This window comes from Vanessa cardui, chromosome 7 (assembly GCF_905220365.1).
Source record: "Vanessa cardui chromosome 7, ilVanCard2.1, whole genome shotgun sequence".
Classification (NCBI taxonomy): domain Eukaryota; kingdom Metazoa; phylum Arthropoda; class Insecta; order Lepidoptera; family Nymphalidae; genus Vanessa; species Vanessa cardui.
The window spans coordinates 5,347,014-5,374,960 of record NC_061129.1 but is presented as its reverse complement, the minus strand read 5'-3'; the positions used below and the strand labels follow the sequence as shown (position 1 = coordinate 5,374,960).

The 27,947-nt window shown below is 39.7% G+C and overlaps 1 protein-coding gene across 2 annotated transcripts; it reads right to left on the bottom strand.

Annotated features, from left to right (window-relative positions):
- Positions 1-46: 46 nt before the first annotated feature.
- LOC124531164 (transcription-associated protein 1) lies at positions 47-27,663 on the bottom strand. Of its 2 annotated transcripts, none has more exons than XM_047105637.1 (47): positions 27,250-27,663; positions 26,852-27,157; positions 26,556-26,750; positions 26,274-26,440; positions 25,739-25,974; positions 25,436-25,640; positions 24,785-24,961; positions 24,330-24,618; positions 24,029-24,247; positions 22,137-23,948; positions 21,846-22,044; positions 21,060-21,295; positions 20,459-20,699; positions 20,166-20,367; positions 19,538-19,865; positions 19,031-19,192; positions 18,681-18,932; positions 17,978-18,177; positions 17,830-17,900; positions 17,209-17,414; positions 16,942-17,115; positions 16,658-16,852; positions 15,996-16,175; positions 15,278-15,526; positions 14,882-15,160; positions 14,542-14,655; positions 14,271-14,458; positions 13,586-13,824; positions 13,272-13,500; positions 12,750-12,936; positions 12,504-12,634; positions 11,510-11,660; positions 11,293-11,436; positions 10,930-11,200; positions 10,306-10,517; positions 10,015-10,230; positions 9,446-9,934; positions 9,140-9,304; positions 8,842-8,988; positions 8,283-8,447; positions 7,562-7,742; positions 4,543-4,768; positions 3,798-4,238; positions 3,615-3,723; positions 3,167-3,401; positions 1,855-1,994; positions 47-1,554 (listed from the first exon to the last, which is right to left on the bottom strand). In XM_047105637.1, the coding sequence occupies exons 1-47, from the start codon at positions 27,394-27,396 to the stop codon at positions 1,258-1,260; spliced, it is 11,604 nt and encodes a 3,867-aa protein (XP_046961593.1). In that variant the 5' UTR covers positions 27,397-27,663; the 3' UTR covers positions 47-1,257. The 2 variants fall into 2 exon arrangements, with proteins under 2 accessions (XP_046961593.1, XP_046961594.1); XM_047105638.1 differs by having other exon boundaries at positions 4,543-4,729.
- Between the last annotated feature and the right edge of the window lie 284 nt (positions 27,664-27,947).

Genomic DNA, 27,947 nt, shown 5'->3' with positions numbered 1-27,947 from the left:
TTCACGGCGTAAGCCTAAGGGTATAACATTAAAACAATTGTTTGCAAATTTAATTCATTTATTTATTTCAGAAATAATGAAAAGAACTGTCCACTTACTATACAATTATACATGTCATATAAACTGCTTAAACTTTAACTTATATGTTTATGAGTAATTTAATAACGAAAACGCGGCATTCTGCACCTACAGTTTTATTATATATTTTTCAGCTAGTAAACTGGTATCACATGTTCACTTTTTATTTCGAAAATCCGAAGTAATGGTAAAAGCTGGAATATGATTTTTATATTGTAATATGAAACGATCTAGTTGTCACGCGCCAGCCTCGTATGTGGAGCTCGTTTGAAACATCGAGACCCGAAAGCAGTAACAGACAACCAAGACTATGTGGTTCTAATCTACTGTATTAATATGGTCACTGAGCCGCAACTTCCGATCACTCATTTACAAGCAAACTTTCTTTCATCTTTGAATGCACGACTAATAGTTACTGCGAAATAAGACTCATTTTCCATTACTCAATCTTTTACTATATTTATATAATGCAATTCATTATTTTCATAACAATCACAGTTTTACACAAAAACACACATATCTCAGTTCACTTTAATATTAATATAAAATTCGTAGTTTTCATACATTTACAACATAACTAATAGTGTAATAAGTATTTCTTAAATGATATTCTAAATTTATTTACTTCACGATTACAACACGAATACGGACACATGTATCGCGATATTTCTGCATTAGTTTCATGCCTGCCACCGACCATGGCTCTAGCAAAGAAACCCAAAAGACACAAATCACATTTCGTTTTCAAATTAAGACAAAACCACATTTAATTTATAATAGCATTATCGACGTGTGGAGATCACTTTAACATAAAAGAGGTATATATTTGATACGATTAACAAATAGTCATACTGTTTGTACTAAGAGCTGAGATGGCCCAGTGGTTAGAACGCGTGCATCTTAACCGATGATTGCGGCTTCAAACCCAGGCAAGCACCACTATATATATGTGCTTAATTGTGTTTATAATTCATCTCGTGCTCGGCGGTGAAGGAAAACATCGTGAGGAAACCTGCATGTGTCTAATTTCATCGAAATTCTGTCACATGTGCATTCCACCAAACCGCATTGGAACAGCGTGGTGGAATATGTTCCAAACACTCTCCTTAATGGAAGAGGAGGCCTTATCTCAGCAGTGGGAAATTTACAGGCTGTTACTTTACTTTTTTTTTATACTGTTTATAGCCAAGGATGCCAAGCGGGGTCCATTCGGCACAAGTTGTCGTGACTGTTGGCCGCCGCCACGAGCGTGGCTACCTTGCTATCGGGCCCGTCGAATAGCGCGAGGGAGTTGAGGCGACTCATTATAACTGTGACGGCCTTCGTCACCATATTAATAATCGTTTCGTTGTCCATTTCCATCGGTTTGTTTTCAGCTGAAGTGCCGGCCGTTGGAAGGCCCGACTTATCCTCTAGACGTTTTCTATACCCGGTGACCATTTCGTCACGAAGTATGGTTCGCAGTATGGACTGGATCTGTTTGAAATACAATATTTACATTAAAATACATTTACAGAAATAAATGTAACATAATTTTCCTCCATAGGAGTAATAATTTGTAATCCACATGACTTTTATATCGTTTACTAGTGTTACTGTCATATAACCAGTTCTATACGTGAGTCAGAACATAAAGACAGTCGTCAATAGATAGCGATACCACTTTAATATGAGGGGGAAAAGATATACGATATGTGCATACGATCGCTTATTGCCTTAATGAAAAAACAACGGAATTATCAGAAATATGAAGCTTGATGTTCATGTTTATTTTACCTTGAAATTAGGTGTTACGAGACAGCGGGCAACAGCTATTGCAGACGCTGTGAGAGGGCCGGTGATGCCAATGTTGGTGAGTAGCTCGGAAATATTCGGTGTCAGTCGGAATGGCACCGGTCTGTTGCCATCTAATTCACCTATAGCAAAATTGGAAGTAACATATTTTAGGTATGTAATTATTACAGATTTTTTTTATATATAAGGTTGTTAATATAATACATATATAATATATACAAGCAATATATTTTATTACTTTATATTTCGTATATCACATTTATTAATAGATTTGATTATGATACTACATGTATTTATTTATAATTATTTAAATATCTCGTCTACAAGTTCTGGCTCATATCCGTTTAACACGTATGACATTTAAACAAATCTTAATTAAAATGCAACAAATAATATTGCAACGCTCTTTTATTACCCGATCGTCATAACGAAAACACGTTTTCCAGCATAAAATAGAGAACTTGAAACTTGTTAATTTTTAACGAAGTAAATTGCACTCTTTTATAATGTAAATAAAATAAAAAACTCGTTCAGGGTTAGCGAGGTAGTCTGCATGCCATTAAAACTTGAAGGCTTTTAAGTGCTTTAGAATCATAAAAATGTAATGACTAATCTTTTATTTTTGTTCATCTTAGCGCTTTAATTGACCACAAAACCATTTTAATTTCATCTACTTTATTTTGTTTTTAAAATATTTCTACTAATTTTCCTTATTTCTCAGTTGATACGATTTTAATTATTCACGATTTTCTTGCATCATCCCTATAGCGCATTTCGTCATCCCTTATACATTTATGCTAAGACGTAACGTAGTGTGTGATTTATAATATAAATATAATTTATGATAAAAAAAAAGAGTAACTACTGAGTTTCATGCCGGTTATCGGTAGAATCTACTTTCCGAACCGGTGGTAGCTTCACTTAATTGTAAAATGACGATTCAAAAGTGCTTGTAAAGCCTACTTGAATAAAGTTTATTTTGATTTATTTTTTTTGATTTTCACACAGCCAGTCCATGTACAATTCTTCCGTTAAGCACAGTGACATTATTTTGGGGACGCCACTCCGAGGTCCCGGGTTCGATTCCCGGCCAAGTCAATGTAGATTATCATTAGTTGTCTATGTTGTCTTGGGTTTGGGTGTTTGTGGTACCGTCGTTACTTCTGATTTTCCATAACACAAGTGCTTCAGCTACTTACATTGGGATCAGAGTAATGTATGTGATGTTGTCTCATATATACATATATATACATTAGTTTCACCACACAGGGGAGGGAGGGGAGGGGGCACTCACCGGTGGCGTCGTCGACGTCGAACTTGAAGTAGGCGACGTTGAGCAGGCCCGAGTCGTGGTGCACGTAGAGCATGTCGGGGTTGAGGCGCGTGAGGTGCAGCACGTACTCGGCGAAGGCGGCCAGCGCCAGCTGCAGCGTCAGCATCTTGCGGAACGTCCAGTAGTCCGTCGGCGCCGCGAACGTGCGCGCCGCCCACTCGCGCACCAGCCCGCGCGGCACCATCGTCGCCTGCACCTGCGTCGTAAGCCCTCCTTACTACGTCTGCTCCTACTGTGCGTGTGTGTATGTGTGTGTTTGTGTGTGTGTGTGCGTGTGCGTGTGTGCGTGTGCGTGTGTGCGTGTGCGTGTGTGCGTGTGCGTGTGCGTGTGCGCGTGAGCGTGTGCGTGTGTGTGTGTGTGTGTGTGTGTTTTGAAACGCACGCGAGAAATTTAAAACTATGAATTTACCTCTCGTAAAATATCTCGCAAAACTTGGTGCGACGCTTGTGACCCCCGAGCTTGAACGGCGGCCAATCTTTCGTAGTAGCGAGCCACTGGAGCATCGTATTCCACACCCCTACGTCAGAAAAATGTTAAATTAGTACAATTCGATCGGTTGCTTTAATTAAAGTTATGTTTATTACGACATACCTGTTAGCACATTCGGTTCGGTAGATGTCCAAAAGAGATATCGAGCTCGGGTTGTCCTCGACGAGGCGCATTTGAGGTGACACCGACACGACCCGTGGCACGGTGAAGTGCAGAAATCTTCGAGAAGTTTCCTTTTGTTTGCCAAGATAGTGGTTAAGCATCCTCAGGAGCTGAAGCACGCGTTCTTCTCTTCTAGCGTCACCCAGTCCAGAGTCGTTCACCACGAGGTAGGGATATATCTTTCCATTGTGGCCACGTATGTATAATCTACGCGCAGAAGTATTGTGCTTCTGAACAATCTCCACGCGAGGCATGAAGCGTGCGATTCTGACGTGGTAGTGAGTATGTTTTGGCAACAGAAACTCGCCCGGTAGTTCGACTTCAGCCGTCTTCAGACTAAAGTTCGATAGGAACCTACATTTTTCTTCAATGAGGAATGATCTGTGAGAAACAATTGAAATACATGTTAGTTTAAGACCGAAATGTTTTCGATGGGAGCTGCTAATGTGTTAAGCGTTTACAGAGTGACTAGGATGTTTGGGTTAGTACGTGTCACGTGTAAGCTTGTTAGGTATGCTAACTAATCTGCCCGAAAGCCGGTGAGTTAATGAACGTCCGACTCGTAACTACTGTACTATGAAGTAAGCACCACTACAGCAAAAACGTGAGATGGACGGCACAGTTCAAAACGAATGGTCGCAGTATTTACCTCACTCGCGAGTCTCAGTGCTGTAGGGCTACTTACTTGGGCAGAACCTTTGTTTTGGCCTCGAGTATCTTGACCCATTTTCTAAGTTTTTGTATGAGGTTTTGTAATTTCATAGCGTTGGGTTGTGTGAAGTCAAAATCGGCTGTGAACTGAGTCTTCATCTTCTGGAAGACGGGGTCCTGCACGGTGGCCTGCGCGCGCCTCGCGAGGCTCTCCGAGGCAGCTGAAGAGAATGCACCACTTACAGAACTTGAAACACTTTCTGTAGACATACAAAATGGAGTACATGTATAAACGGACGCTCGCATCGGCCACTCTCACATAGGTTACATGTTAGCACTCATAGACATAGCTCGCAAACATTAACACGACACATCTGTAATCAAAGTGAAAAGTGAATCAAATCGCATAGCAGTATGAAGGTGCTAATACTGAAACTATTCGTACAGTACATACTTCATAAATTTAATGATTATTTATATCAAAAGACATAACTACATAGTACATACGTACTACATATATCATATTATTATCTAAAAACACCCTACAAATTTTATTTATTTATTTATTTATACTTCATTGTACACCACATGTTACACATTATAATATGTTACAATATTATATATAATATTGTAGAGTACAACGGGCGGTCTTATGGCTAAGTAGCCATTTCTTCCAGACAACCCAATAAGGAGAGAGGTTGTATGAAAGTTGGGTAGGTGGTGCTAAGTCGGTAATATACATATATTGCATACAAATATCTACATGTAAATACTCATACAATGTACATATAATATATATATACATACATATACCCATACATTCATATATGTACATACACATACATACATATATATACATACACATACATACACATACACACACACATATACATATGTAAACATATACATATCAATATTATAGACTAATAAATAATTATAACTAAACTAATAAATAAGCACTAATATAAATCGTCTCTAAGCAGATTCAAGATAAAACTTCTTTAGGGAATTTTTGAAAATTAATAGTGTTTTGGATTTTTTTATATTTAATGGTAAATTATTCCACAGCTTAATTGCCTGAACGGTAAAAGAATCACTGTAGAATTTTGTTTTATGTACCGGTATTTTGAGTGTAAGACTCCGGGAAGATCTCAAAAGAGAAGGATCGCCTTGAAATTGAAACTTCTCCTTTAAATAAGAAGGAGCCCTTAAATTAAATAACCCACAGTACAGAAAAGACAAAATATGCAAGTTCCGGCGAAAGCGAATAGGGAGCCACTTGAGCTTCGAACGAAATACAGAAATGTGGTCATATTTGCGAAGGCAGAATATGAACCGGATGGCGAGATTTTGAAGTCGCTCAAGCTTATTGAGTTGGTCCTCGGTCAGATTAGTATAGCTTGCATCGGCATAATCAAGAATAGGTAAAAGGAGAGAATTTGCTAACATAATTTTGGTAGGAATTGGTAGAAGGGATCGAAGCCGTCGTAGCGAGTTCAGTGAAGCGTAGGTTCTTCTGCTCAGTTCTTTCAAGTGATCTGACCAAGATAATGTTTGATCTAAATACACCCCTAGATTTTTCACAACGGAACAGTAAGGTAAACAGGTACCATTGTACTCAACAGACGGTATAGCAGCGTAATTAACCTTAGAGACCAAGTGTATTCAATACGGCAACAAATAGTGTAAATATGTCACCGTAAGATTACAAAATTCGTTAGATTACAATCTGCCTCCTCAGATTGTAAAGTGCCGAAATATGATTGCAATTTAACGCATTATTTTTCGCTATATTGTAATCTTATAGAAATTCAAAACAAGGTAAGTTGTACAATTGCAGATTATTAGTACAACACACCTGAGCACAGGCACAGAGTTATGGTGAACGTTTTTAGTATTTATGTATTACATGTCGTATGCTTATTATATATGTACAATGTCTATTACAACAGTAACGATTGGTGTTTTAGTTAAGTGATTTATCGAGTGTTACATAAAAATATTAATGCGACTTATGGGTGGACATCTGTGTGGGTTTGATACGAGAAAGTGCGATAAGCAAGTTAGAGAATTTTCTAAAAGTTTTGCATTAAAAAGTACAAAGGAACGTATTGGGAGCTTTTAAGAACCCTTTAAATCCTGAAAAGATTTTTATGAATATCGAGTCGAATTAGTTTTGTTTCTTCCGGTAAACAATTGTGGGTCTCTATCATATATCCATATTATATTGCAATGCATGATAATTTATTCGTGAACAATTTTCATCTTGACTCCAATAAACTATTAACAAGACCTTGTCACCAGTGTGCACCTGACTTATTATCACTAACACCCTCTACCACTTCTCAATAAGTCAGAAAACGGTGTCCAAGATCCGAAATCTTGCAATCGTTGTTATGGAAAGGATACTGATGTTTGGTGGATATTTTCTTTTTATAAGGTAAAACGCATTTATTAGGTACTAAAACTTACCAGCTTACTTAGAATTTGCAATCATGCTATACTTTTAATGCAAGTTTTGAAGGCAAAAGTTGATAGTAAAATTACTCAAGAATCATAATCACCGTAAAATTTCGATTACCATGAGTGATAATCGATTTTAATATTTTTAACAAAGTTTTATTATTATCTCATATATATTAGTGTGTACTGTTATATTGCTCTAGACTTATCAGACAAAAAAAAACAAGCTTAATGAATTATTGAATCAAAAATTACAAAAGAGGACATATAATGATTAGCAACTACTGCAAGAAGTAACAAACAACAAGTACAAAAAACCCGGCTGTAGATTCAAGTTGATTATGTTAAGTATAAGTAGCAATAAGATAGTAAAAAGTTATTAATTTTTTACTACTTTTCTAGGTATGTAGAATTGCATATTAAGATACCAATAAAATAATTCAATGGAATTAACGTATAATGGTCTTAAAGGGATTTTGGGAATTCCTATAACAACAACCTCATTGTGGCTGTTACTCATTCTCGTCAAATTAAATTCGTATTGGCGCACATTTATAAACATTCGCTCAGCACGTGGAGGGCATACTTACTTATCCCGATACCGATTCCGAAGGTGGAGACGACCTTCTTGATGAAGTTGAGCGTGTGCGGCGTGACGGTGGCGACGGCGACGGCGGAGCGGTGGTGGAAGGCCACCACGTAGCACTTGGCGAGCCCCGCGCGCAGCTGACGGAGCACCTCCTCGTACCAGTTCTCGCGGAACCATACCATCTACATTGAGATAATATGAATATAATTATCCTTTCGTATGTTAAATGACATTAGCCCACCTTGTGTTACCTGTTATACCGGGAGCCGGTATGGTCAACAGACAGCCCAATTTTGAGACAGACTTTTATTGTAACTAGATTTTCTCCGTATTTAGTACGAATCAAGTCAATTCAAGTTATGAATCTTATTGTAAATTGAATAATCTTTATTCACTTTCAACCATTTCTATATAAATACTCAATCATAGCTAATATATAAACTTTCAACAAAGGGTACTTCAGAGCGAATAACAGAACACACTTAGCCATACCGGCTCCCGGTATATCAACAGTTGCGGCCAAAATGTGTTTATACCGGGAGCCGGTGTTTCAACAAACAAGAGGTTATAAAACTTAATTATGACTAAAAATTAACTTACATATACAATACACCGCGACTGAGATAATCTCCCACTTGGAGTGAGAATATAGTTCGGCATTGCAATTAATTCAACATACAGAAGTAGGAGCCGTCAAACTAAAGTAGTTCCTAGGCCCGTACCTGGTCGACGATGCCCTCGAGCGAGGACAGCACGGTGGGGTGTATCTCGCGCTGCAGCTGCATGATCTTGGAGCAGCGCCACATGGGCAGCGTGGCCTTGATGGGCCCCGCCTCGCCCGCCGCCGCGCCCGACGTCGACGCGCCCTCGCCCGCCTTCGCCGCACCCTGCACACATTTCACCAATAATACAAAAATGTGTTATATTTGCATTCAAACTGCTGAGGTAAAGTTCTTTTTTTTTATGGTATATGTTGGCGGACGAGCATATGGGCCACCTGATGGTAAGTGGTCACCATCGCCCATAGACATTAACGCTGTAAGAATTATTAACTATTCCTTACATCGTCAATGTGCCACCAACCTTGGGAACTAAGATGTTATGTCCCTTGTGCCTGTAGTTACACTGGCTCACTCACCCTTCAGACCGGAACACAACAATACTGAGTACTGTTGTTTGGCGGTAGAATAACTGATGAGTGGGTGGTACCTACCCAGACGGGCTTGCACAAAGCCCTACCACCAAGTAGAAATTATATTAATAATATAGTAATGGACTAACGGCGCCGGCCGCGGCGGTCGCGGCTTGGTGCGGCAGGTGCGCGGCGAGGCTTTCTGCGCTCTTGTGACGTTCGCGTTGCTCGATTTTGAGAGTAAGGTACAACGTGCGGATGGGGAAGTACACAGCTTGTGGGTACAGTCGACCAACCTGAAACAATCCCCATAAAATATATTTCCATAGTCTAATAAACATTTTTTAGGTTTAGTACAGACAAAATGTTTTAGCACCGCTTAAAAGAAAATAGTTTTATACTAAAAATATACTTCAAAAACACAGTATGCGTTTTAAACAAACTTACATGGCTCAGTAAGTTCAATATGACATTCCCGTCGTACTGCACGAGGCACGCCAGTAGCTGCGGTATCCACGGCAACCACTGCACGGGCGGGACACCTACCGAGTACTTATCCAGCGCCTCTGCGAGGCTATTCTTTTCATCGTCGAAACTTAACATCCATAGTACCTTACAAAATAAATTATACAAGTTACAATAATGATTTATTAAAATTAAATTTAGTGAAATATTTGATTCGTTTATTTATGTATTTTTGACAGAATGTTGTTTAGTTGTAAATTTCAAATTGGAAAATTGCTAGATACATACCTTGGCACAATATTTCCTAGATTTTGATTCATTTTGATGTCGACATGCGTGAAGGAAACAAGTCATAGCCGAAACACCAACTTGTGTCTGACGCGGGTCCCTTATAAAGATCTGCTCCAAGTAATCACCCCACAGAGCCCAAGCCTTCACAAGGGTATCATGTAATTGTACGGCCGCGGCAAACGCTTTATTCGCATCCTCTGATCGACCCAACTGAGCCAAAAGCAATCCCTTGAACGCGTAGAACTCCGCCGTCATTTCTTTCGTGAAGTACTTAAAGTTCGTGGATTCTATCATATCTAACCCTTCTTGCAATTCATCCTTGCCTTCAGTCCAGGACATCTGTATATGACATTTGACTTGCTGTCGTATTTTCTGGAAGCAGTCCACTATCGGAACGCTCGGAATGGTGTATATGCGATGTAATGAATCGAGACAAACACCGGAGAGGTTATGCTTTCTTGCTATTTTAGCAAAATGAATGATTGCCTGGAAAAATAATAAATTTTAATATAACAAGCTCCAAATATTTCCTACACGTCAGTTTCGTCGTTACATTCGATACAGACCTGTGCACTGGCATGTACGCCGAGCATGCTATGGTTGGAGGCGTGGTCCGTCTGCGAGTCGTAGTGCGAGGCGATGAACTGGTAATGGTGCTGACGCCACGTGAAGATGGCGCCCCAGTGCGACAGCGGGTCCGCCACCACGGGCAGCCGGTTGCGCCACGTCTTCACTATGGCCTTCATGTCGTGCAACGAGGTCGGCCGACTGTGCAGGAGTCCCTGCCGAGGGAAGTAACTCGTAAATACTCGCAGTTCGGGTCCCGCGAGCAGAGTAGCGCGGAGGTGTGTGTTTACCGTGTGTATCTGTGCGGCCTCGCTGAGCTCCATGAGCTGCTGCGCGGCGCGCAGGAGCGGCAGGTGCGCGTGCGACACGAGGCGCGGCAGGCGGCGCCACTCGCGCAGGCACTGCGCCGCCGCCGCCTCCGCGTGGCGCTCCACGCCGCTCAGCTGCTGCTCGCCGCCCGCGCAGATGCACAGGTACCCGCGGTACAGGTTCACGAGCCACGCTGCCGGATATTATATAATATGTTTAAATTTTTCATCAAAACTCTCCCGTTCTCGTAGACGAGATGAGATGGCCCAGTGGTTAGAACGCGTGCATCTTAACCGATGATTGCGGGTTCAAACCAGGCAAGCACCACTATATATATGTGCTTAATTGTGTTTATAATTCATCTCATGCTCGGCGGTGAAGGAAAACATCGTGAGGAAACCTGCATGTGTCTAATTTCATCGAAATTCTGCCACATGTGCATTCCACCAACCCGCATTGGAACAGCGTGGTGGAATACGTTCCAAACCTTCTCCTTAATGGAAGAGGAGGCCTTATCTCAGCAGTGGGAAATTTACAGGCTGTTACTTTACTTTTTACTTTACTTTACTTTCTCGTAGACAGTATTCGTTTCGATTCGACTTTACCTAGTTCCTTTGGACAGTTGTACTCGACTTCGGCGAGCGCATCTTTCATAGTCGGCCAGTTCGGGTTCCTCCATGAACTCTCCAGTATCAAAAATGGATCTCGAACGTTTCTCGTTAGGCCCAGTTCTAAAAGTGAATCCCATTGATTCAGTTCCTTGGCACACTTGATCCAATGTTGAGTCCAAAGAGTACACTCCTTGTGCATGTTGTAAGACGACGGATTTGCGGAGTATTCTTGTTTTAGTTTAGCCATAGCGACGTCGTAGGCGGCCTGGTGAGGTTTAATTATAAATTAAATTGTATGTTAAAAACATGTTAACACAAATACATTGAAATGTTTATGTAATATATCTCGATATATACCTGTGCTTGCTCGAAGAAGCCCTGCTGTTCATAGGCAATAGCAACGTTAGTCTCCCGATACCGAGCATGCTTCTGCCACAGACCAGACCACATATCTTCCTCTTGTAATAATTCATACATATCACTTAATGAATCTAAGACCTCCTAAAAAATAAAAAAACGTTTTATAAAAAAAACTTTAGCAATATTTACTTACTACTTCATTACTAATACTTACAGTCGGCGTGGTCGATTCAACATCATAGTCGTAAATTTCTAGAGCCTCACGGACGGTCCGACCGCTTGCTTGGTCGATAGCCATTTGTTCCAAATTCAATGTCATTCGATGCCACAGATTATGCGTCTTTCCGAGATATTTCATCATAGGCCTAATATGAATCAAGTAAAAACATTTATAATAAACTATTATTACATATTCTACTCTAGACCCTACTTAATCTAATAATTAACAGATATTCCTGACAGTTAAATGGCATAAGATATCATTGTCCCATTCTCAACAAAAAAACTTTTAACCATTTAATTGAAAGTATATTTTATAATTATGACATACTGTTATCCAGTCACAGAAGCCAATTCCAAGAGCAACTAACTACGCAGGATATATTATAGTGTACAGGTGTGTGCGCAAAGTCAATCTATTTGCTCTCATAATACAATGGAAAGATAAATTGGACACAACAACAAATTTCAGGTGCAGCGCCCACTGCTTTGCGTGCTATTCGAGGCACGGAAGGATTGTATAGTAGGACACAAATTAGATGTAGCATCGGAAAATACAATGGAAAATAAATGGAATATAATTTCAAACCGATTACTGCCGATTTATAAAACCAATAGAAATAGCTCCCTATCGCGCCATTCGACGCTATTCGTCGCTATAGATTCGCGCGTCAGAGAAAGCAAGTGCATGTAAATCCACGTGTCAAATTGACGAATATATTAGGTCATATGATATTACAAGTTATTACGTTTGTGCAAAGATCATATTCGCATGAGAAATAAATATTGATAATTTGGTATAGCGTACTCAATTCGGATGTGATCGGTTTTACGAATTTTGCCGAAGCGACATCTTTGGGCTTTTATTGAAAATTTATCGACAGTAACACCAACATTTTTTTCTGGTCAAACCTTTTTGAATCGAGGACTTCAGAATGAACGACCGTACATTTAAACACAAAAAGAAATGAGAAATTAATTGAACTCACGGTTTAATCGAAACAGGTGGGTTGCATCGAGCGAGTGCTTCAATAAACGTATTAAGCGCACTCAACGGTTGGTCCCTTTGAATAACGTGCACCCCTGATATAATGAACGGCACTATCTCATTCATTATCGTCTGAAAATATATTTATAAATGTAACATTCAAAATGACACCAAATATAACGAAGCGAGGGCGCGGGTACATTCAAAACGATATCATATATAACGAATAGAGGGTGCGGGTACTCACGGCGAGCTGTCGCTCGTCGAAGGAGGCCCAGAGCGCGGGGAACAGGCGCAGCCACGTGTGGTGCGCCAGCGCGTCGTCCATGTGCGCGAGCTGCGCCGCCGCCACCACCAGCTGCTCCGTGCGCACGCGCCGCGCCAGCTCCAGGAACTCCGACTGCTTGGCCACTATCTGGTTCAGGGCACGTTGTCTGCGATAACACAATCACTTTAATATTTCCCGAACATATAATCGATTAGATACATATTTGTTTTATTTCTTTTGGTGATCCCAATGTAAGTAGCTAAAGCACTTGTTTTATGGAAATTAGAAGTAACGACGGTACCACAGACACCCAGACCCGAGACAACATAGAAAACTAATGGTAATCTACATCGACTCGGCCAGGAATCGAACCCGGGACCTCAGAGTGGCGTACCCATGAAAACCGGTGTACACACCACTCGACCACGGAGGTCGTCAAATTTCTTGAAATCGATTTTTTAATGATTCACCATCTATTTAGTAAATAAAAAACGTCATTACCTTGGTACGTTTTTAGTCAAATCATCTTTCTGATTGGAACTCGAATCTAAATCCATATCTAGAACATCCTCTTTATCTGGATCGAGTGAATCACTGAATCCATCCGCAGATTCTTCTTTGACGTTGCTGAATATAACGAACGACTTTCTCTCCTCACTATCAGCCCAGTTTATTACTGCCGTTATGTTTGGAAGTAAATACTTTGAATTTGACAAACGAATCTGGGAACCTGAAAATTATAACAATCATTATTTACCGATAAAATATTTGACAATATTATAAATAAAATAAATAATAATAATTGAAGAACTCACTAGAAACACAAGTAACGAGTAGTAATTCCAAACACTGCTTGATCCAGAAGTGCTGCCCAATATGTTCCCAATTTTGAGAACAGATTATATAAAGTAGACGATCAAATATACGACGTCGCACACTACCGTCGTAAACTTCAAAGAACTTTGCTCGAATGTGTGGTTGTGGACATCGCAGACCCGCAAGAAATGCCGGCTCTAATTTCATTGAGAGTTCAGTAATTTTTAAATGTTCATCTCTAAAATGAAAAAAATAAATTGTTGATAATCAAAATTTAAAATATTGACATTTTAAAATTAACCAACAGTCATCATTAATAAAAAAAGATAAATATGCATAATTTAAGGAACAACAGCAGCCTGTAAATTCCCACTGCTGGGCTAAAGGCCTCCTCTCCCCTTTGAGGAGAAGGTTTGGAACATATTCCACCATGCTGTTCCAATGCGGGTTGGTGGAATACACATGTGGCAGAATTTCTATGAAATTTGTCACATGCAGGTTTCCTCACGATGTTTTCCTTCACCGCTGAGCACGAGATGAATTATAAAGACAAATTAAGCACATGAAACAGCGGTGCTTGCCTGGGTTTGAACCGGCAGTCATCGGTTAAGATGCACGCGTTCTAACCACTGGGCCATCTCGACTCTTATATAATTTAAGGAACAAATATTTAAATAGCATTACCTGTAAACATAGTTAATGAGATCAAGGAAGTGAGCATTCAGCTCTAGATCGTCAGGGAACCTTTTCTCCACATACTGCATGAGCTTCACAAGCAGAATAGACTTCTCGCGTAAGGACGGCGCGGCTCCGGCCGCCGCACCCTTCCACTTCACCCACTCTTCCACCATACGAGTGATAGCTTTCATAACCTATTGATATCATTATAGAGTCAATTTAGAGGAAAGTTTAATAAAACAATGAAATATGAGTAAAGTTCAGTAGGAATGCTCACTTTAGCGTCATTAGTTTTCTCAATGAGTCCAACAAGTATGGTACCGATGAAAGTTTTCCTCGTTTCTACCGGCATCACAGACACACGTGCTTTTAAGAGATCTAGTGCCAAAATCTAAAAACAAAAATTTATATCATTAAATATACGATAAATTATATAATAATTTTATAAAAAATATAAAATTTACTGTGATTCTTGTTTTAATAATAAATAATAATATAGCAATCAACATTTTCTTAATAAAATTATTAACAATAAGTTTTAATGTTTTAAAGTCACTTAATCATCATCATCAATTATATTATAAATTAATTTATACAATAAAGAAAAGCCATTTTACCAAAAGGTCGGAGGTAGCTGCGTCGGGATTGGGCGCGACGTGGTCTCGCGCCATGCGCTGCAGCACGCGCATCAGCGGCAGCAGCAGGCGGTCGACGTAGCCGGCGCTGGACGCGCAGCACGCCTTCAGCATCATGAGCGGGCCCAGCAGCGCGCCCGCGCCGCCCGCCGCGCCCGCCGCGCCGCCGCTGCCGCCGCCGCCGGTCGACTTCTCGTATGTCGCCAGCCCTTCGAACGCGTACTTGCTCACGCAAGCATACAGTGTTTCCAGCTCTTCGTACTGAGGTAAAAAAATAAGACTTGGTCATAACATTCAAAATATAATTTATAGAAATTGTTGCAAGCTATGTAAGAGCAACGTGCATATTAAATTCGCTCGTTTATGCAAAAATTTTACCTTAGAAGCTTGTGCCGCCCCAGAGGGTTCCGTTGGAAAGAGCGCCGTCAGCTTAGCGAGCAGGTTGTGAGTGAGTCGAACGATCTTTGCATTAGTCGATGCCACGCAAGCCGCCAAACCTCTCTGTAGCGGTTTCAGGGCGGCAAGAATCTGTTCACGTCGCAACACTCCCAACAGAAAAACGAGCAGTTCGAGAGCAGTACATGCGTTAGCGCATGCCGCCGCATTGGTGTCAGCCGTCGAAAATACCTACAGAGTAAGAACTTAGTTAGGAATACAGTACAACATTTAATTTTACAATATAATTAATTTTATGAGGTATTCCTGTATATTACGACACAACTTAGCTGCGCATCGGCAAAGTTCGTAAAACCGATCACATCCGAATTAAGTACGCTATCCCAAATTATCAATATTTATTTCTCACGCGAATATGATCTTTGCACAAACGTAGTAACTTGTAGTTGTAGTAATTTGACGCGTCGATGTACATGCACTTGCTTTCTCTGACGTGTGAATCTATAGCGACGAATAGCGTCGAATGGCGCGATAGGGAGCTATTTCTATTGGTTGTGTAAATCGGCACTAATCAGTTTTATTTTCATTCCATTGCATTTTCCGATGCTACATCTAATTTGTGTCTTACTATACACGAATGCATATAGGAAGGAGTCCGACCTAAATGCATTAACAATAATTAATTGAAAAAAAAAAGTACTTTATCGAGCCAGGCGAGCTTCGGCTCGCAGAGATGCGGCCACACGTCGGGCTTGAGTGCGGCGCGCAGCAGCAGCACGCAGCGCCGCGACAGCTGCTCGCCCGGGGAGCCCGCCGCGCCCGCCGCCGCGCCGCCGCCCGCGCCCGCCGCCGCCGCGCCCGCCACGCTGCCCTCGTTCACCTAAGGCACACAAAAATCAAAATAAACTTTATTCAAGTGGGCTTTTACAAGCACTTTTGAATCGTCAATTAACAATTAAGTGAAGCTACCACCGGTTCGGAAAGTAGATTCTACCGAGAAGAACCGGCAAGAAACTCAGTGGTTACTCTTTTTCAACATTTAAAAAATACAAAGTAATGTTAGTTAATATAATTATTAAATTAATATATCCTGTGTGATAGTCAACAGGTATTAATTCCACGCTTTTTTATCATCTACAAAATCTTGTATCGAGGACTATGCCTTTTTTACCAATGTATTTTTTATAAAGGATTTGAATTTACGAAGAGGCAAAGTTAAAAATGTCTGCGGAATTTTATTATAGAAACGGATACTTTGCCCCAAGAAAGATTTATTGACTTTGCGAGAGTCACGGATCCTCGATCGGTCCCTCTAGCTAATCAAAATTATGTGCACACTGAATCACAGATTGCCGTTCATACCTGACAGGCCAGCCTCAGAAGAAGGTTGACGACGACATCGACGTGTTGCCTGTCGAGCGGCTTGGCCGCGTCGGGTTCCGCTCTCGACACGCTCGCTTGCGGGCTGGCCCAGCCCGTGTTGAGCGCTTTGCGGGTTTCGTTGCCGCTCTCGTCGGACGACACGCGCTTCATGGCTCCGCTCGGGGACGTCGCCACCTACGCCCAAATTCCATGTGTATACCGAAACATTTTAGGAAACAAAAAGGTTTATGTTTGCTTCGGTTATCGAGATTTAAGTATCTTACGACGGTATCGACGGGCGCGTGATCGCGTATCCGCTGCAGATCCCACTTGAGCGCCACCTCGGCGAGGTCCACGGCGAGGCGACGGTGCTCCAGGGACGCGGTAGCCGAGAAGCCCAGTCGCTGCATCGCCGCCACCATATGCCCCACTAGCGCGTGACGCACTGGGTAGTACACCTGCACGCGAAGTAAGTATAGATATAAGCAGATAATCGATACTATCGATATTCGATAGTATATCGATTCGAGAAGTAACATAAAACACCATACCTTGTAATGGCGAACCACCAGCTGCAGGATGTGGAAGAGCTGCTGAACCGAATGTCCGTCCTCGACGATGATCTTCTTGGTCCAGTGCGTGAGCATGGTGTTGCCGTCCTCCATGCGCTGCGGCATGGCGGGCGTGAGGATCTCCAGCGCGGCGCGCACCACCGCGCGCGCCTCCACCGCGTGCGCCTTCAGCAGGCTGTGGAACACTGCGCACAACATGCCTCACTACTCTGTGTGTGTGTGACTATACTCTATACCAACCACGAGCCAAATAAACAACATTTGACATCGAATTAACCTAACATGATAAGTCGGAGAGGCTGAGTAATCTATGAAAATATAATTTTCAGAAAAAAATATTTTGTAGATAACCGAAATTGTTAACGAAACTTTTAGAATAATAATTTCATTTATTTGTGTTTAATTAAGAGAATATAATTAGTAAGAGTAGTCTTTTGTTATAAATGTAGTAATGCTACAATATCACAAAGCTTTTACAAAATTGCATGAAACACCGAAACCTAAGATTTGTTTATCTTTATTCGATTGGTATAAACGACACCGCAATAATTCAAATATAGAATAAAAATATTTAATCCAATAATTCGACCTTGAAATTACCTTGCAAAACAATACGCTTATGAATAGCGAATTTCGCGATGATGTGACTCAGTAGAAGATGACCGTGATATCTGAAACGAGAAAAAACTGATTACGACTTGTACAGGATAAACCGAAATACAACAGAGGATACGAACAGGAATCGAACCTGGTGGCTGGATCGACGAAGTTCTTGCCCAGCAGACAGGGCCAGGCGAAGGTCATGAGGCGCCTTAGCTTGTTGCCCTGCTTCTTGTTGTTAGCGTCATGGATGTGTGCGGAGGCCTGCTCCAGTAACAGGCACGCGAACTGCAGCAGGGAGATGCGCACCGCGTCCGAGCAGGCGAATGGGTTCTCCGGGTCTATCACCTGAGTTTAAGCATTGTTGTCATTATTTAACACTTTATCCAGTCTGCATAAAAGTTACTCCTCATATCAGTAGATTTCTGCCAGTGAAAGTTACGTCAAAATCGGTCCAACCGTTCCAGAGTTTAGCCGGAATATACAGACAGACAAAAACAAAAGCTTTAGTATATATATTTTTTTGGTATATGTACCGTGTATACATACACATGTATACACGTTACATATACCAAAAAACGGTACGTTTATAAATGTGTATACATACATATGTACACAGTACATTTACAAAAAATATATATATAATAAAACTTTTGTTTTTGTCGGTCTATATATTCCGGCTAAACTCTGGAACGGTTGGACCGATTTTGACGTAATTTTCACTGGCATTTAGTATAAAGCTGTTGTTTTAGTATTACAAACAGACACTCCAATTGTATTATATGTAGGTATAGATTTTGCTGGAGTGTAAAATTATACATTGGTATTAAATAGTCTAAAGCAAAACTTACATTGTTTATGAAAACGGAAACAACATTGTCTGGATTGTCTTGGTAAGGCGCAGGCGGACCTCCGACAATCTTCTGGCCCTTATCGAAGCTGACGGCGAAACATGGAATAAGAATCATCTGCAGGACCTTCGCTTTGAGCTCTTGAGACATGGCGTCACTCGAGAAATGTTCCACGAAGCGGAAAAAGGCGGATCGCTTCCATTCCACTGTGTAATTCTGGGCTACAGTATTCTCGAGGAAATCGCGAAGAAACTGAAGAGAAAAATAATTTCATTGGTGGTCATTTTGTTATCTGAGCACTTTAAATAGTAATTAAAAATATAAAACAATGTAAATGTATTTGGGCTTACTTGAAAATCAGGTATAAAACGATCACAAAGGGCACGCAATAACTGAAACAGCAAGTCGATATTCGACGGATGATGACAGAAGTAATGCAGTAAAATCTTAACGATCAACTTGGGCTCCTTCCAGTGCGTGCAGTCCACATTTTCCACTTTTTTATGAACATCCTGAAAATTAGGTTCGATTACATATAGACGAAATCATTTAGCCTCTACTCTACACACCTCTATCACTGACGACCTCCGTGGTCGAGTGGTGTGTACACCGGTTTTCATAGGTACGATACTCCGAGGTCCCGGGTTCGATTCCCGGCCAAGTCGATGTAGAAAATTCATTAGTTTTCTATGTTGTCTCGGGTCTGGGTGTTTGTGGTACCTTCGTTACTTCTGATTATCCATAACACAAGTGCTTCAGCTACTTACATTGGTATCAGAGTAATGTATGTGATGTTGTCCAATATTTATATTTTAAAATCAATAAGCGAGTGAGAATGGATCCGATCCGCCACTCACATGGTACTGATCGCTGCACCAGATGCGCTTGAGCAGCTCGACGAGGTCGTGCTGCGCGGACAGCCACTGGTCGTCAAACTTGATGAGCAGCGACACGACGCGCACGGCCTGGAACTGCATCTCGGCGCGGTCGGCCGGCGCCGCGGCCGCGCCCAGCGAGCCCGCCGCCAGCAGCTGCATCAGCCGCTGCTTCTTGCACGTCGCCAGCGCCTCCCGGAACGCCGGGCCCGCTTCCGGGTGCTTCACCAGGTACACGAGGAAGCGGCTCCACTGCTGATCCTTTATGTTGTTATCGCTCATTATCAGATCCAGTGTCTCCTTAGGGTACCTACAAAATATAACATAGAATTAACCCTACGACAACCACGATCAATAAACATTGCATTAGCATTAAATTAATAATGACATTTGAGTGAGTTATCGATACTATTTCAGTGAAATCCTTATTCATTAACTTTTTCTAGTGTACCCTCATAATGCTACGTTTACAAATGGGTACAGATGTTGACAAAAACGTCAAAAGTGTACCTAATTAACCAGTTATTAAGAAGGAAACATAAACGGAAAATGCGTTCCGTTCATCTCTTTTAACTTAAGTTTGAAACTACTTAAATTTCTTTTCAATTACCTTAATAGAAATTTCACGAGAGGCTCCCTGAATGGCGACCCAGCTTCGATCATTAACGATTTCTCGGTATGGAAAATAAGACGACAAAGAACATCGATAAAACGAGGGGAAGCGGCGGGTATTTGGTGGAATATACCGATTAATATAATAATCTTTTGTTCATTTTCCATGTTTTTAGAAACACTTTGCAGGAAGTTTCCACCTAAAAAATAATAGTACATTATATACATAAATATCAAGATATCAATCATAATTTTTTCTTCATCTTCGGCGACTCGATTTTTTACACTTACCTCTATTTGTTTGAATCGAGTAATCCAGAAGTTTCTTCAACAATTGTAGTAATTGTTCACAGAGTTTCTCGCTGAATGTTGAAGGGAATAACTGAGTCAGATAAGAGAGTCGCTTCGCTCCATTCACACTGAGATTGCGATGGTCGCCCAATGTTAGTAGGAGTGGTCGCATAACCGGATGTACCATTTCCATGTCAATTTGGAAACCAGATAGGTATTTTTGCATACATTCAAACCCGGCCTGGAAGTAATGTAAATACATTTAATACAATAGTACATAATTAAAACTACCAAGTATATTCGCGTGTAATTTTATAAATATAAGTTTGATAGTGAGCATAAACACAATATCGGCTGGATATAATATCGATATCGATGTTCCATGGGCTGCTTCGAGCACACATACTGAATACGTGTATGTTACAAGAGGTTTATACGCTATTTGTACTTAAAACATTTCATATGCATATTAAGAATATTCATGAAGAGTATCTTCTTTAAGACAATATTATATAGGATAATCGACATTATGAATTTTCACAAAATGTATATGACCAAAGCGTTAAAAGAAATACACTTGTTGTAGTAGGTGTTGACATACCTGCTGTAGCTCAAGGTCGCTCTTCTCGAGCGACTTGTATAGCACCTGGAAGATCTTCTCCCGACAGACCTTCTCCTGTATGTAATGGCAAGCGGCCAGTGCGCGCAGAGCCGACCCGCGCAGCGGAACGAGGTTCACGCCCTTATAGCAGGGCAGCTTGCCCAGCATGGCGTCTTCCGCCTCACAAAGCGACAACAGCTCGCGGAAAAATACCTTGTGCTCATTGATGTTCAGATCTGTCGTGGAAAGATTAACATATAAAATATGTTTCTGGTACTTCATAATAGGTTATTTGACTGGTTTTTAAAATCCATTTTATATTATTTCGTAGCAGTTAAGGAGCCCAGTAAAAGTTGTTTTTTTTTATTTCTAGAACATTTTTGCCGAAAAATATTATATTAAAATTCCATATTTAATTAGCGCGCAAAAACGCTACTTAGACAATATGGCGCTGCAATGGGGTCGGTGACGTCACTTTCTTGTATTTTAATCTGTGGTACATAGTAGAAAAGCAAAGTTTACAAGAAAGTGACTTCATCATAAGCCCGGCCAATTGGAGTTTTGTGTCACGTGACAAACGTTTGAAAATTTGTATTTTTATTTTACGGATTTTTGAATAAATTAAGTATTATTTTCAACTTTCGTTAGTAAATAACTATTTTTGAACTCATGGATATACACTGATTATAATAATTCACAATTTATTTTTCGTATTGTCAAATAGCCTATTAGTGAGAAATAAATATCTCTATTGCAATTACGATTTTAAGTTAGCTATTGAATTACCTATTGTGAACAGTCTGGGCTTTAATGTTGTGCAGAATGTGGTTCCGTCCATGAGACCCATCTGCGCATTGGCCGGTTGATGTCGAAGTAAGTGCTTCTTCGGCGGAATAATATCGGCTAACACTTCCCGGTGCGGATCCATCACCTCCGTAACAGTCTTATTTTGTAATTCCGCTATTAGTTCCAAGGATTTCATTGCCTAAAAGTATTTATTATTTAAGTATAATTGAAAAATAAAAGCTCCATTAGTTTTTCAATAATTGTTATTTTGGAAATATAATTCGCACATACCTGCTGCCGAACTAGTAGATGTGGGCTGGTAACTTGCAGGACCAGTTCCTGTAGGACATCGTGAAGTGCGCGAGCCTTGGCTGCGGCCACGTCACCCTCGGGCTCCACAGCCTGCCCACCCGGCCCGGAAACACACACTCGCACTAGTCGTTCCAAGTTCACTGTGGCCATGTCAATAGCTCCAGATGACACTTCACCGGTCAGGTCCATCATAACAAATAGAACCGCCTTTAAAAAGGTAAACACGTGCTTGTAGACCCATTCCGGCGCCATCTTTTCGAACATAAACTTGACGGCAATGCATCCGCCCAGTTTCGCATACCAGGCCCTTTCGTAACATAACGCCGACATTCGCTCTGCTAAGTACTCCATCAGAGGTAAACGGCAGGCGCGTTCTTTACTGCCCAGAACAGTTGCCGCGGTCTCTATCATCAAGACTAATGCCAGGTGGCCCGGCTTACAAAGTTCTTTCTCCTCGTGACCCATCACGACAGCGATTGCATCGACTAGCACTAAAGCATCAAGACCTTCTTTGGGGCCACCTGAACCAGCGAATGGGCCGGCCTCTTGTGCTATAGCAACCAATGTATAGTGACGAACCAGAGAAACCATAGTCGGCAAAACATGATGACGTAATTCTTTGATCGCTGCCGCAACAAACATTCCCGTCAAAGCTGTTCGATGCGTGTTTCTAACGATATTGTTGCTACATTTATAGTAAGGACCCGTCTGAGGTGGAATCTTTCCTTCGAGGAAACTTGGATGATTAAATAACTTCTGCAGTGTGGCTTTGTCGTCGTCTAAGTTTAACGAGGCTGCTAAGTAGCATCGAAGAACTTCCCAACATTGGCGTCGGTAGAACGGATCGGTCGTACTAGACTTCAAGGCAGAGAAAGCGGTTTCTATGATCTTGTCAACTTCAAAATCAATCGGTTTCGGCTGATCTTGGAAGTAAGCTTGAACAGCGGGAGGAGGAGCGTCGGTCTCTCGGTATTCCAGTCTTTGTGGTTCAATCATCATTTTCCTATTCCCACCGCCAAATTTCCCAAGCACTCTGAATGCTATCCTTGCAACCTCATTGTTTTGTAGCGTTCGCCACAGAGCTTGCATGAGATCGGCCCTGACAGGTTGTATATGTTCATACAGGAAATCTGGTTGTAAGTTATCCACGCAGAGTTCTAAGGTTCGCAATCCCTGAGATATTAACGTGTGGGACCCGTTGAGTGCAGATACCAATGGATCCATCAACATAGGTAAATAAGGCAATAGACTACTAAGTCTAACGGGAACAGTTAGACACAACTCGACGAAAAGATCTTTCATATGTTGTTTATGGAGGCCACTCTGAAGGCGATTCAGTCCTTCCAAAAGGTTAGGTAGTAAAGGCAAAAACTCCTGATAAAGTAAGTCGTGACTGCCGCCCCCGATCGAGCGAAACAAGGCTCGTAGCAGCAAAAAATAATTATAGGGTTCCTTTGCCGTCATGGCATAATCCATTGCCTTGTTGACTATACTATGCAGGTGCGGTCGAAGCATTTGCTCGTTTTCAGTAGGAAAAAGACTAACTGAACCGAAGACTAACTTAAAAAGTCTCAGATAAAGGTTCGACCTTTCTATATTAGTTCCCATTTCTTCCATTCGTTTCAGCAGGTATTCTACAAGAACAGTTGCAAATATTGGCGATGTTGCCGGATTAGACAAAAATGTATTCGCTATAATTTGTAATGTAGGATTTTTATTTATTCTTTCAACCATATGAGATATAGTTGCTGTAAATATTTCTTGAAAAGTTTGAGGGTTCATCATTGAAAACTAAAAATAAACATAAATATTAGAAAAGTCACTTATAATTACTAAATGAATAAGTATTATTTTCTTTATATGGTACTTACCACACCACTAAAATGTTCTAAAACTTCCTTTTCTTCTTTGGACCGGACATGTGGTTGCGCAGGCGGTTGGGCGGGTGCTCTGGGAGCAGCTAATGTATAAATATCTAGAGACTGTAAGCCCCACCGTACAAGCCTAATAAAAACTAAAGTTTCCCGGGCACTGAATTGCTTTTGACCCGTTATTGTGGTTGTTGATGTTCCTTCACTATTTGTTGTAGTCTAAAAGACATAAAAAATCAGGTAAATAGTACATTGCAATAAAGTTGAATTTAAATAGTTAATTCATAAATGATAAACTTACTTTACACGAGGCACATCCCCATGTGATTGTTTTGACTCCACAGACAAGTGTTTTAACGAGAGTTCTATAGTCTCCAACATTAAGGTTGCTCATTTGGGATGTAGGAAAACCTATTTTTGACTTCTCCTCTGCTTTGCTTATGCTATCGAGAAAATCAGTTGTTGGTTTTTCTTCCTCAACTTTAACTTCAGCTGTGGATGTGCTGGGGGCGGGCGTAGTGGGCGTGTTTGGACTAGTATTAGCAGTACTTCCATTTGTACCATTTGGTGTAGGTGGTGTTGTTTGTTTACTAAGAGCAAATAAAAAAGTAATGATGATACAAATCAAAATTTAAAATCAAAAGCATAATAATCATCTTCATTCATCATAATAAATTACAATTAATCAGTAACAATACAGAAAAAGTTACAGTTTACTTTAATGTACAACAATTTATCTAATATATTTTAACTTACCACTTAGCCATCAGCGCTGGTAGCTGAAGCTTGGAAATAGTCTTGAACTTGAGAACAAAAACTTCTAGGATGCGCATGAGTAGGTGTCGACCCTGAGGCGCACCTGCTTCGCTCTCCGACCGTTGGCGAATACAATCCACCAGATTTAACAAAAGCTTGCAAGACATTGTCTGGATGCTGAAAGAACAAATAAAATTCACCAATTATCTTACCTGCACTATCTTATAAGTCCTACACATGATAGATGTAATTTATGCATTGTATTACCCATGTTGCATTAATAGTTTACTAATATAGATAGATAGATAGATAGATAAAAACTTTATTGCACTCTATATTATATAAAATAACAGTACATATATAATCGTTAATTACAGAAAATTGAAGGCAATGGTGGCCTTATCACTAAAAGCGATCTCTTACAGGCAACCCAACAGATGACAACATATTCTGTAAAGAGGGTAGTGCATATTATATTATGATGCATACATATACAATGGATTATGGATATTTGATTTAACACAACATATAAAGAAAACGTAAAATAAACATACATGCAAATACCTAATATATGTGGTTTTGTTCATTTTCACAAGAAATGATGCAACAAGTTGTATAATTTTAATTATCACTAAAAAAATCACAACTTACCTGGTTGGCAAGGACTCATCATGAACATTTTTAGAAAAGAGGTGAGCCGCAATTGCCAAGTCTGTCAATGGAAGATGTTGCCGAACATGATGGACCAAGTCAGCTAGTGTTGAGTATGCAAGAGGACGAAGGGACTCATGTACTGTCCAACCTCCACCAAGTAATACTTCTTCATCAAAAAGACGTTCCATATATGGAACAAATTCTGTAAAGTGTAAAATTAAGTTTAAAATTATTGGTGAAAATAATAATACAGACGCAATAATTTGATATATCTGTGTATCTATGGTGTTAATAACTTACTCAGTCTTAAATCTGTTGCTAAAATGTGCCTCGTAGCTATTACAAGTTCCTTTCTTAGATGTGCCACTTCAGGTGGGCATAGTGTCAAAAGTCCAATGATACCTTTTACCATTAAACTAGCATGGTTTGCTATAGTATCTTGATATATTCTTATAATATATGCCAAAAAAGCCAGTGTTTTTATTTGAGCTCCCATAAAGTCAACAAATACTTCTTTATTAAAAGACGTTGATTGCCTAAAATACAATGAACATTTATGAACGTCCACAACATGTTATCCGTTTCATACATAATATTTAGGTTTTAGTATCAATCAGTCTTTGATCGTAACACCTGATGCAACATTGTCAAAACATAAGGCTAAATATTGAAAAAAGAATAATACCAGTAACCTGAATATAATGGAGGAAAAAAAAGATAGTATTTCAACATCATCTAAATAACTTCAATAATACTGATGTAAAATATAAATATTTTTTCACAAATACTGATGTAAAATATAAATAATTTGATAACATCCAGAGCTATACAATACCTGTGCGTTGCAGCGGGTTGCAATGTTATAGTTTCCATGATTAGTGGTATGAAATTGCTTACTTCTTGATGAACATTTTGTTTATAAAGTTGATACATAAGAACAACTATAATTGGCAGTTCCTGAATAACTTTCAAAGATAACACTGATCTGGGAATAAGATTGTACTGAAAATAATTTGTTAATAAGTAATGGTACTCATAAATTGAAAGTTAAGATAATATATTATATATCACATATAAACAGACATATAAATTAATTTAAAAATATGAAAAAACTTACTGTCACAACACTTCCATCTAATAACTTTTTCTCTGTATGTATTGGTGTAGTTGTGTATGTCTCTTGAAGAAGCTGCTCTATATTGACTTCAGATAGATCTTTGACTCTAATCGTAGGTTTTGGCTCAAATATTTTTGGCAAGTGATTTGGCAAATCAGAATAAATTCCTTTAACCCATTGGAGAAACTTATGAATCTAAAAAAATTTATTTAGATATCAGAAAAATATAAATACTTGTCCAACTATTATTAAATACGGGTAATATGAAATAAATAAGGCAGTAAAATCATACTTACATCAACTTCTGTGCTATAGGCCGGTCTATATTGCTTATGAAGTTCCATAAATATCTTTAAGCAAACCAGTACATTCTCTTCGTTTTCTATTTCCATAAGCTTCAGCATTAGTATCAATATACTTTTGACATAGGGCCTAAGAGTTTCACTTATAGGTAATCGGTGGATCATCTCTAGTATTAATTTTCGAACTTGCTGTATATTGTATTCAGCTATAAAATGTGGTTCACCTTCTTGTAAGATCTTCAGAAATATTTTGAGAGAATGGTCTAAGAATTGCGGGTACTGAGGCGAACTCAATATTACCTATTAAAATATATAGAATTGTTTATTAATAAAAAAAAAACATACTTTAAGGTGTTATTATTAATAACAACATTTTGATAAATAAATCATACCTCAAAATTTTCACTAAGTTCCTGTGCAGCTTTGAGTTTGATTTCATCCTTGGCACCGGGATCCGCTAGCATTGTCACATAGCTACGATAAGTATTCATCTGCGTATGTGGGTCCCCAGGACCACCAGTGGCCATCGAAGCCATCATTTTTATAAATGGTTTCACTCGTGTTAAGCACTACCCGGCATATTAAAGTAAAAAAAATTATAACAAATCGTATTGTGCTACTTGAATCACATATTGCTTATTACCACTCAAATAAAAATTAAAAACATGTCTAAAAATTATATAACACAAAAAGCTGCCGAAACTGAAATAATTAATTTAAAACATTCGTATTTAGTTTGTTGAAATATTAGTGTAATAAAACTTAAAACGCAACATTTCAGACTTCATATTAAAAGTACAAGTACAAGGCTGCCAACTCTTAAAATAAGCACAAAAAAAAACAATGTAAAACATAGAGAAAAATTGTGAATTTCTATAATCCAAAATGTCCAACAAAATTAAGCAAATATTTTTTGGAAATCAGAGTTATGAAGATTTTATAAAATATTTAAAAGCAGATCTTTTTATTTTAAAGATTTCCAATAACTATCGATATTTGGAGTTTACATAATTAGAATTGAATTAAACACCAAATCAGATAACTAGATAAATATAATTATTTGAGGATGTTTTCGATTTCGATGTTATTA

What these genes read in the sequence shown, in the direction of transcription:
- LOC124531164 (XM_047105637.1), bottom strand. Translation starts at nt 27,396, where the DNA reads ATGATGGCTTCGATGGCCACTGGTGGTCCTGGGGACCCACATACGCAG. An exon ending in GGGGATGTGCCTCGTGTAAA is followed by an intron (nt 24,248 to 24,329) that starts GTAAGTTTATCA and finishes TATGTCTTTTAG; the next exon opens with ACTACAACAAATAGTGAAGG. An exon ending in TTCTGAGGCTGGCCTGTCAG is followed by an intron (nt 16,176 to 16,657) that starts GTATGAACGGCA and finishes TGTGTGCCTTAG; the next exon opens with GTGAACGAGGGCAGCGTGGC.